General features: G+C 33.6%; 1 protein-coding gene across 1 annotated transcript in view; it reads left to right on the top strand.

Annotated features, from left to right (window-relative positions):
• Positions 1-12,062, top strand: part of LOC129223944 (bridge-like lipid transfer protein family member 3B) — a 50,443-nt gene that overhangs the window by 34,378 nt on the left and 4,003 nt on the right. Inside the window, 4 exon segments of the mRNA XM_054858327.1 lie at positions 652-889; positions 1,687-2,900; positions 5,875-6,022; positions 11,692-11,954. Of these exon segments, the coding sequence (XP_054714302.1) occupies positions 652-889; positions 1,687-2,900; positions 5,875-6,022; positions 11,692-11,954 (1,863 nt within the window).

Genomic DNA, 12,062 nt, shown 5'->3' with positions numbered 1-12,062 from the left:
AAAAAAAAAAGAAAATTCCACACTCCATTCTAACCAACCAAAAAGCAAACCATTGTAATAAAAATAAATAAATCCCAAAAGTAACCTTTCAAAAAAAAAAAAAAAAAAATGTGTACTGCATATAATATGTGCTTTTTATTTATGGTAGGTCATTATTAATGGGGCGATTCTCGAAAAAATGTCTCCTGCGTAGAGATGTAAAATTTACAGAAATTTTGAAGTGGTGGGAAAAAAACATTTTTTTACCCTTTTTTTGGAAAAAATGGAACGATTGACTTTTTTATGAATAAAAACAGGGTTTCTTAATAGTTCTGTGTTTCTTGGAACATGTAAAGGGTTAAGCATAAAAAAATATAGGCAATCTGCGCATCTTCTTTTTCTGCTCGACAGAATTTTTTTTCTAATTAAACTTACACATAAAGGTAAGTTTAATTAGAAAAAAAAAACCTTTTTGTTTTTTAACTGAGAGCTTTCTTGGTCAAACACCAGAAATAAGTCAAGTCGTCGTTTAACCAATAATATTGGGTAACATGTGTCTAATCATAATAATTACATTTTCTATTTTAGATTGTTTCAACGTTTTAACAATTGCAGTAGTAGGATGAAATTGTTCTTTATTTGCTCTTTATTATTTTATTTTTTAAACTCTAGATTGTTATTCCGACTGATTTAAATTCTCCTACGCAACCTGATAGACCACGGACCTTACAACTGCAGTCATCCAGGGCCATAGCAACCAACTGTCGCTTGGGAGATCATACAACTAGAAATGATTTAAGTGAATGCTTAGAGTTCCTGAATGCAGATGAAATGTTTTCTAATGCCACCAAATTCCCTTGGAAGAATGATAAAAAGCCGATACCTGAAGCTTTCTTTAATCATGTTCTTGGTAATATTTTTAACATGTTTGTACTGTCCATATGCTATTTGTTTTATAAATTAATATATGTTTTGTATTGTATATTGCAGTATCTAATTCATATTCCTAGTATACACTGGTATAAATATATATAATATGCTTTGGATACTGTCCATACAGCAGTTATATTGAAGGCTGGATGTTAGAAATTCTGTGAAAATTTGTCAGATGTCTTCCATGAAAGTTACCTGGATAAGACATTCAATGCTAAAAACACGTCAGTAAAAAAACATTGTAAAAAAACGTGTGAAGTTACTAATGTTTATATATAGGTTAACAAAAATAAATGAAAATACTTTATTTTGGACCCTGACAATTGTTATCAATATTAGATTGTATGTATCTCGGAACCTAGACCTAGAATTCCTCTTTTACTTATGGAAGAAAAAGCAAATGGCAACTAAAGCATCAGAGCACTCATGAAGGTAATTTAAAGAAAGTTATTGGAACTAAAGATAAAGCATATTTAATCTTAAAATCGAAATCAATGTAGTTAACGAAGAACCTACCACTTTTGTACTGTACGTAAATCCTAATGTTTCAGACTAAAAGGTAGGGAATTGATGGAGAAAAGGGAAATCAATTCTTGAATTGAAGAGATTGTTAAATCAAGCATCGTTGAATCATTGTAATACTGGTTTTCCTTATTCTATTTGGTGGGATGTTTCAATGGAGAATTTTAAAAAGAAATACCTCTCAATGTGTCTCTTTGCAGTTTTTGCTCCAATTTGTAAGATATTGTGTTTAATGCTACTCTTTCTTTTCAGGCAAAGAATGTGAAAACCAATCTCAGAAAGATGTGTTAACTGAATCTACAGATATATGGAGTATTTATTTTGATCCTTTTTGGGCAGAATTTACTGTGTGTGAATCGGGAAGGACTAGACTGCAATCGTTTGTTGATCCACTGCCACTGACATTGTGGTTTTATAGTTCCCAGAAGCCTCAAGAAGTTCTGAGGAAATCCATAAACAAGACTAGTGCCGGGAAATTCAAAATGCAAATGCCTAATAAACAACTTGAGTGCCAAAAAGATAGTTATATAAATGTTGAAACTTTTTCAAATTCTACCTATACAAATAATAACAATTTAAACAACAATGACAGAGATGATGAAGCTGATGTATATTTATTAATTCATATTAACTCATTGCTCAATGTCCAACTGTCTCATTTTCAGTACTTGTTTGTGTTGCGTGCTGCAGATATCATCACCGATATGATGGAGCATTTAGAAATAGACACTGCCACCATAATAAAAAATAAACCCGTTTTAAGTGTCTGCACGAGCATTTTGTTTCCTCAAATAGAGCTGTCGTTAGTGTTGCGCAATCTTAACCAGATGTCTGCTACGTCCGAATCCGCAGACTTAGCGTCTTTACAAGACTGTTCAAGTGCCAGTGATATTCCTCAAAACTATGGCAGAAAAATACTGCAGTCTAAAAGCTCATTTTCAGTTGGGGAATGTGATATTACCACCAAGAAAGCTCACCCGGATACACTGTGCTCGGGCATCTTGGACGATTGTTGCATGGAGAATGGAATTCCAAAGTCGTGTAGTGATTCTTTGCTAAACTGTCATTCTTCCGGTTCCTCTCAGGGGCTGAATACTCCTATTCAGGAAAGCCAACCTTCTACTGCTACCGACTCGTTCCAGAAAGGTTTCCAGACAGGGACTTCAGCTATGAAACGAGGACTCTGCTCCCTGGTCGCCAGCATCGACTCAGCCCTCACCAAGAGTGACCAGTTCAATTCCATGGACGCCGACAGCCCTTCCTTCCCAGATGATGATGCCATTTCTTTGAGAAGTGATGTGTCATCTGATTTGGATCAGTTTGTGCTGGTGAACCAGGATGGATCGTTAGAAGATGAGTTCTTCCAGCATGCTCGTCCTGAAATCGGATTTGATGTTGCCAGCAAAATGAAGGAAGATTCAATAATCAGCAATTATACTTTGAATAGTGAAAAGAAAAAAGAAATGGTTAGTTTTTTTTATTACTAATTTTCATTTTGTTTGTTTTTCAATTGAATGTATCAGTTACTCAGTTTAATAGAGTATCTTAATTATGACCTACCATTGTTTGATTTTCTCTCATATTGCTCAATTATGTTTTTTTTTAAAAATAAAATATTGCAAATGGTTTTCAAAATGTCGATTTCTGTGTTTCATTTAAAAAAAATAAATGATTTTCAGCAGAGGGTTAAAGCAACAGAGAAAACTATGCTTTAATTAAAAGAGTGCAGTGGCGTATACAAGATAGGGGGGCTTGGGCGTTTAACCCCCCCCCCCATTGCAAAAATTTTTGGTTGATCATTCCAATTGCCTTCCTATCCCGCATTTCATGGAAAAAATCATGCACAGCAAACTTGATTCCCTTGTACATTGAAACTTCACAGTTACTAGCTGCCTACTTGGATGAATTAGAGGAAATGTCATGCCGACAATTGGCATCATGCCAATCGCCAATATGGCAGGGCCATTCGCCAATATGGTGTCGAAACTCTTCCAATTATTTCAGAGTGGACTGATAAAAATTCATCTACTAACGCCAATTCTCTTTTATGCACGATATTCAACAGTCCTTTCATTATTTCAATGTATTGCATATATAAAGTGTTTGCCTTAACAATGCCTTTATGCAAATTTCTGCAGAACCTAACTATTGATTTAGAAGAAGCTGTAAATCTTGCTGAAGATACCAGCTCAGAAATAAAATATTTGCGAGATAACGCAAATGTGGAATTTTGCAAAATATTTATATCAGCTTTGAACTTCTGCAAAAGTTTGGAATAGCTGTAAATCTTCCCCAACAAGCTGCAAGGCAAACTAATCCTGATGATGTTTCATCGACGACTCCAGAAGCATATTTGCGAGTGAAAATTTTCATTCCATTTCTGAATTTGTTCTTGAATCAGTTAGATACTCGCTTCCTGATGCATCATAAAATTATACTAGGTTTCCAAAGCATCATTCCTGCAATATCTGCAGTTTCCAGAACACCAAAATTTGAGGAATTTGAAGAGCTTTCAAAGTTTTATGAAGATGACATAGATGGTGGTGAAGAACATTTAAGAACTGAGATGTCTTTATGGTACAATAGGTTGGCAAGGATGAGCCAAGAAAATATTAGCCTTCCAAAAGCAGCAACTGAAGCTCTTGCTGTATGCAACAAAAATATCATTCCAAATATCTACAAACTTTTGGAAATATTAGCTGTCCTTCCAGTTTCAATGTGCACAAGTGAAAGATCATTTTCAACTCTCCGTCGTCTGAAGAACTACTTGCGCAACTCCACCGGCATACAAGATTAAATGGTCTTGCTCTTCTAAATACATAGAAATGCCACCCCAACAGTAGAGGATGTTTTGAACGAACTAGCAAAAACTTCTCGTCATCCAGACTTTGCTATATGCCTAAAACAATACTTAAAATTAACTCCACGAATGAAAAAATTCATATGCATCAAATTTTAAGTTCTCTGTAGCAGTTTGTTCTTGCTGTAAAAAATTGATTGTCGCCAATTAAAAAGTTTTCTAGTTTGATCATCTAATTGGTAAGTGGAGGGTCTGTTTTGTTGTTTTCTTTTTACTTACATTCATTTCATGATTTTTAAAAGATTGTAAAATTTGATAGTAATTATTTGGAAAACATTTTAGTTTAAAAAACGACTTGTTGCAAAAATTGTGAACTTGCATGATATAAATAAGAAATAATAATTTATAAATAAGAAAAAAAAGTATATATATGATCATATACATCATTGATCTTATGATGATTTTTAATGATATATATATATACATATATATATATAGCATTAAAAATCATCGCATGATCACCCCACCTCCCACCCCCACCCATGGAAAAGTCCTGGATATGCCACTGAATGAGTGCTTTCAGCATACTTCATGAATGCTTTAAAATGCTACACTTAATTTTTAAATGGTTCAAATAATTTAACCGTTCATAATACAATTTAAGTAACAGTAACGTTCATAATACAATTTAAGTAAAATAAAACAATTTAAGTAAAGAAGTTGAGCTGTATTTCTTTTTCCCGTTTAACATAAAAATAATAAAATTAGACTAGCACAATGTCTAAAATTTGTTTAAATTCCTGAATTTGCATGAAAATATACTCATGTATTCTGCTAAAAAGCTTTGGCAAAAATTTATCAAGTCCTCAAATATTCCATGTATGTAACCGCAGTTTATTCTTAGTGCTAAAAATGATGCTATCCCCCCCCCACCCCCGCACCACAATGCGATTTTAAACATAGTACATTTTTCTAACAAGTAATTATTTGCTTTCATTAAGATAATGTAGGATGAGTATTTTTCTTTGAAATTTATTTTATGTTTAATTGATGTAATGTGATAATTTTTTGTTGATTCCCCACTTATGTCCCTAAAACATTTTCATTTTATAGCAAAAGTTATTTCTTTTTTTTTTGAAAGAATGCAATTTTCTCATTATAAAACATAGATATGAAAAAAAATAAACGCAAAAACATAGTTTATTGCGTTTTTTTTGCGTAGAAAATGTTAAGAGTCCTTTCTTTTCCCCTTTTATGTGTGTTTGCAATTTCTTTGAAGCTTAACAAGTGCTAATATAACTCTGCAAATGTGCATCTTGTGACGTGAGAGTTGTAATAGTTTATGCAGTCAATTAAATACCATTTCGAATGTGGTACACATCAATATAATTTCTGATTCATGCATTTTTTCATTGTTTGTATAACAATGTTAACTGTTAATTATATATTTACTTTAAAGAAATGCAATTAGTTCTTTATTGATAAAACTTATTAAAAGAATATCCTTGTGCTTTGAGAGAGATATTTTTCAAATAATGATATTTAATAAATCTTTAAGCTGTATAAATTTTAATTTTTAGGTCATTTAATTTATGCAGATCAATATTATTTAAAATCAAGTAATATTTCATGTTTTTCAGGTGTCAATCACAATGTTTGAATTTGGAAAAGTTGCTTTTGTCTACCACTCTAAATTAGCCAGTAGTGTATTAATTCATTGTAGTCAAATTGAAACCAAAGAAGAAACAGCTATTTCATGGGAAAATTTTCAAAACAAGTTTTCTTTAAGTAAGTATGGTTTAATAAACCCTTTTTCAATCAAAAATCCTGTATAGTAGTATTTTCTAAATATATACTAGGTATTAAGTATCAAGTATAGGGTCTCAAATCTTTCAACCTTGAGAGAAATGCTTTTCTATCTTCACGAATTTTCTGTATTTTAGCTTTGAGGTTTTCAAATCAGCATCTGCAAACAGAATTCAATTCTTAAATATTCAACAGGGTGGCGACAGATCAGGGAAATCAAGGAGATCAGGGAAAAGTCAGAGAACTTTATCACTTAGGGAATTTTGAAAAAATAGCAAAAATTCAGGGAAAATTGATCAAGTGAAGGAAAAAAAAAATTTCCCCTTACAAAAAAAAGTATAAGGTTTTAAAAAGGTATTTGTTGCTTTTCAAAGAGGAATTTTTTAATATTGTTTTCGTTAGTCTGAGATTTTTTGAGACTATTGTGTTAATATTCTAACGTGATTTTTCAAGGACTATTGTTTTTATTAGGGCTACAGGGTCGGAGGGCAAATGACTGACTCTCGCCCTGGGAATTTTAGAATCTTCAACTTCAACTCTTTCACCCCAAAATCAGTTCGACTCCTACTCCAACATGGTAAATACAATTCAGAAACGTTCCTGGAAAATAATGGGATGCTTGCAATTTCTGCAAGTAACATATCTTGCAAGATATGTTGAATATTTTCTGCTAAAACTCAGTAACCTTCCTGAAAATATCCTGGCATTTTCAGAAAAATTCAGCAATTTCCATTCGTGTCTTTGGAACTTTTAGAGACAACTTAGATAAGTTTAATATAACAGCTTGGCACTATCCTGATTTGATAAGAAATATCCATAAGAATTATTGGAAACATGGCCAAAGCTAAGACAGAATTGCAGGCAAGTACCATGAATCTAACTCGCCTGCAGTTCTTGCAAAGCTATGGAATTCAGAGAATTATTCGCTCTCATCGGGAGCTTTGACAATCTGGAAGGGCGGTAATCAAACTAAAGCCGATACACTTATTAAATTTCAATTACATTATTATTGCTGTACCTATATTATTGTTGACATGCATGTCCATCAACCTGTCATATTCCTGTTGTGTTAAACAATTAGTGATTGGTTGCTGCTGATGACTCGAAATTCTCAGATTCCACACCATCATCAATTGCAATTCTCATCAAACTGCTAATAATCTCTGTGGACAAACGGCAACAGAGAGGGCTTTTAATTCGATTCATGGCACTGGATCCCTTCTCACATGCAGATGTGCTGGAAGAAATGCAGGACATAATCTTCACAAGCAAAGGAATATTTGTAAATTCTTCATGTTTTCTTTTTAAAAGGCCAACAGTCGGAAGGTGGCCCACATTTTGTCGACAGTTGCTTTAAAACTTGCCCATTCACTTATAGCCAAACGAGGTTCTTCGTCACTTAATTTTTGGCCAAATTGACTGCAAAGTTCTGCCAACTTTGGAATTGAAGCTAAACTTGGAATTTAAAAAATAAAGAAATAAAATAAATCATTTTGTCTCAGTGTTTTCAAAATGATTGGTACTTATAAAGGGTGTCCCAAAATTAACGCAAGATTTGAATTTGCCACCATTTTTTCCATAAATTGTTGGCAGCCATGAAAAAAGAACAATTTGACAGTTGAGAGTTTAGGGTTAGTAAAAATGGGGTGTTATTGTACCATACAGCTAGAGAGAGTGAAACATTTCAATGACTGCATAAGGCATTTCCTGGTCGCGTACTCTCTCATTTCGGTGATCAGAATTGGCACCATAGGCGGATTTAGGTTGTGAATTCTGGGGGTGCAACAATATAGCAGTGGCGTAGCTAGGGAGGGGGGGGGGAGAGGGTGGTCCGCCCTGGGCGGCGTACTTTTCAGGGCGGCGATTCAGCACTTTTGGTGAGAAAAAAAATCAAGTAAGGGAATCATACTTTAAATCTAATACTGGAGGCAAGGAAAAGAAAATCCTTTGAAATGTAAGGTTTTGGTATGACAGAACGGTCATTTCAGTGTTCAAAGTTGAAATATTTCCGTAGTGAGCCCTTGAACCTTCCTCATTCACTTAATGTCCTTAAATTGTAATTCAACACTTAAATTGTATTTTTTTAAAACTTAAATTTCGGAAAATATTCAAATATGTAATATCAAACATATTTCTAAAATATATAATCTGTTTATAAAAGGTTTTCTCCAGGGAGTAGCTGATATTTCTTCTAAACTTGATTTAAAATATGAGACTGAACAATTTCCTCCCTCCATAAACCCCACTTCTGAAAAAGGTTTCTCCATTCGCCTTAATTTGATTAAGAATGTCAAAGCGGAAACAAATGATGTAGTGTTAAGAGCTCTTGCTCTCGAAACAATAGAATCCTGTTACCCCAGAGAGAAATGGTTGAGAATATATACTGACGGCTCTAAAGTGAATGGATGTGTTAATACTGGTGCTGGTGTTTACTGTGAATTTTTTTCCTTTTACACCCCCATTGGCAACCATAGATCAGCTTTCGATGGCGAGATTGCTGCCATTTGCCAGGCCCTGTCGCAGCTCCAGCCACATTTAGACTCTTTTTCAAAAGCAGTTGTACTAACGGACTCAAAGGCTGCACTCCAAGCTATCGATACACCTAGCCACTCCCGAACTTTAACCACCGATAATTGTTTGAAGCTCCTTAACCGGCTTGCCAGAAATAATAAGACAGTTGTTCTTCAGTGGATTCCGGCCCACTGTGGAATCCAAAGTAATGAGATGGCCGATTTTTTGGCCAAAAAGGGAGCATCGGTTCTTCAGAGAACCAATCCTAAGCTTCCATTTAGTAACATCAAAAGCTTAATAAAGAAAATCTTTAAAGACACTTTTCACGAAGAACTCAAAAATCGCAACAGCAATAAACCATGGTTTGAGCTGATTCTGAATGTCCCTAATTGGCCTAGGATGAAATCTGTCGCCATGTTTCGTTTATTATCTGGCCATGATTGCCTACGAAAACATCTCTGTCGTATCAACGTGCCTGACCCTTTCTTCACTTTGTGTGATCTCCACGAAGTAATGGACATGCCTCATTTGTCCAGATGTCCTGCTCTCCCTCGGACATCCATCTGGGAACGCTATTGGATTGCTCGTTTTCATTTATAATTTTGTTGTTATCCTTTTGATATTCAACTGTCTTTAAATGTGCCATTGGAAATTAAAAAAAAAAAAATAATAATCTATTTATGTATATAAATATCAAATATATTTCTGTAAAAGTTGTTTCTTCGCCAGTACTGAATTAATGCAGGGAAAACAAATTATTGGAACTTTGTTATGGAATAAAAGCTGACTCTCTATTGTCCCCAAAGGCTTAAACTGACTTCAGTTTTGATAAAGATTCGGTAGAGAACCCTTTTCCCCCAGAAGTTACTTTTAACTGCAATTTTTGATGTAACTTCAGAGTATTTCTCTGAGATAGACGCCTGACCCCGCCCCCTTTATCTTTGTAGGAAGAATACGGATCAAATCAGTTTCCTTTTGCTATCTTAAATGAAGTTTTATATTTTGAGCGATAATTTTCAATGCTTTAATGTATTAGATGTGTCTCAATGAAAAGATGGCAAATAGAGGAACCACCCCGGGCCATAGAAACTAGCTACGCCATTGCAATACAGGGGATGGAAGGGGGGATACAGCACTGCAAATGGCGACTAAAGCTGCTATTTTGACCGCAATTTTGATGACAAAAGCGAGTATTTTGCAATCAGTTGTAAAATACAGCGACTATTTTAGTAAATGTAACTAAAAATAGGAAAAAAGCTAGTTTTTTTTTCTCCTAAGAGAAAAAATTTACAAAAATAAATAAATAAATAAATAATCACTTTTGAGTTTACCCCCTAGTTACCCGGAAAAAAAGGAAAGTTTTACCGCGTTTAATTTTTGAAAACAATCGTTTTAAAAAGTGGGAAATGTAATAAAACATTCACGACCAGAAAAAATGTGAAATTTATATTTTTGTATAAAAAAAAGCTTCATAAAGTTTCGTCGCGATCGTAAAAGATTGCAATTTTCGTAACGGTATCGTTTTTGTGAGTGCGATTTTTGTAAAGGATTAGTTTTTGCAATCGCGATTTTTGTTTCTCAACTACTTTTTTTTTAAAACTGTTTTTTGGTTCTAAATTTATTTTATTCGTACTATACATTCATTTTTTTAAACGAGAGCTAATTTTCTTTCGATCGGAAATATGAATGTGACGCTTCGAGCTCTTTTTATACAGTCAGTCTTTTACTGTTGTCTTTAATATTAAGTCAGACAGTGAGAAAAATATACTAGAATGTGTCAGTGCTAGTTTCTCTAGTGTTTATTCAGTGTTGGGCTAAAATTTGGAAAATATTTTTTGAAGTTTTCCTTTTTAAAGGTTGTTTGGAGAAAATTTACACCACGTAGGTCTGTCCCACTTCATGGCATTTAAATGATATAAATGCTTTTTTTTTTAATAGCAGACTATTTTAGAAATTATTTTCTGTATTTGGTAACTATTTTGGAGACTATTATTCATAATAAAGGTAACAAAAGTAACTAATTTTAGTAGCGGAACTCAGTGATAGCACTGCTCCGCTCCCTTCAGAGAATTTTGAAATTTTTAGTGGAAATTTTCGTTTTTAGTTGATTTCAGAGTGATTTTATTGTATTGTTTACTGGAATGATGTGTAAGGACTTTATATTTTTTTTGAGGAAGTACATCACAATAGCCATATTTTTGGTTGTTTCAAAGAAAAAGAAAATTGTAATGTTATGCCAATAAAAACCAAATTGCAGAGCATAAAATTATTATATAATACAGTTCTGAAAAATAATTAATGGAATGTTTCTATTTGATTTATGTAATTATTTATCATCTTTCTTTTTTTTTTAATGGAGAAATACTTCTTTTTAATTCGTATAGTGCAGTTTCTCTCGCACTGGCGATATGTGGTTACCGGGTCACACAATAAGCTGCCTAGTATTTTATTTTTGGGTTTGCTTTCAAGTAAATTAACTTGCATTTAGCTGTAGAAAAATACAAGTTGTTTTACAAAATTCCTGAGGAGAAATTTATATTTTCTCCTGATAAAATATATTTCATTTAAATTTTCTTTAAAAATCCAACCAAAATTGTTGGGGGTGCGGCGCACCCCCTGGCACCCCCGTAAATCCGCCTATGATTGGCACCCTAGATCGTGTGATTTAACATTATTAAATTTCTTCTCATGGGGTTATTTGAATTCAAAGGTCTATGTCAACAAGCCCACAAGCACCCGTGCATTACCGTGTTGCGATACCGAGCGCCAATAACAGTAACTGCTTGACCAGCCTCAACTTTCATTATTTCTGAAACAATTGTTCAATAATGAAAGCGCGTTATTGTATCGTATAATGCTCCATTTTTTTAAACCCTAAACTCTCAGCTGACAAATTGTTCTTTTTTCAGGGTTGCCAACCATTTATTGCAAAAATGGCGGCAAATTCAAATCTTGCGTTAATTTTGGGACACCCTTTATAATGCAAATCAACTGCAAGCTGAAACCAGTTTTATGGTTTGTTTTTGCATTTTTTTCCCTTGCAGTGACTTCTAATATCTTAGAAATTTAACAGTGTCTAAGAATGTATTGAGTTATTTTCATGTTATATTTTACAATGATGATTCCTTTTATAAATTTAGGAGGCCGAAGTTGGAAAAATGAAGAAAAAAGGAGCTTTGGGGAATGTGAATTCAGCCTGCGGCTGGACAAGGATAATTCTTTTCCATCTGATGGAACCAAAAATGAACTGGGTCCTGGCTTCTTGAGTATCCTGGCAAGCAACTTGTATTTACAGTTCCAGATGAATAGTATTTCAGGATTAGTAGAGTTCTTTGAAGATGAAATGGTCTCCAAACCTATGCCTTCCAAAATTATACTAGATAATTTACAGCTTCAACTTCAGGTTTGTGTTTCATTTCAGAATATTTTTACTTTTATTTTTTTATCCCCATAAAGTACCGTGAAGTTTAAAACTTGTAAAATATTGTTCCTAAAACACGAAATTAATTCA

The sequence above is a fragment of the Uloborus diversus genome, chromosome 6 (assembly GCF_026930045.1).
Source record: "Uloborus diversus isolate 005 chromosome 6, Udiv.v.3.1, whole genome shotgun sequence".
Lineage (NCBI taxonomy): Eukaryota > Metazoa > Arthropoda > Arachnida > Araneae > Uloboridae > Uloborus > Uloborus diversus.
Note: the sequence above shows the minus strand (reverse complement) of the source record. Positions and strands in the feature narration are given on the sequence as shown.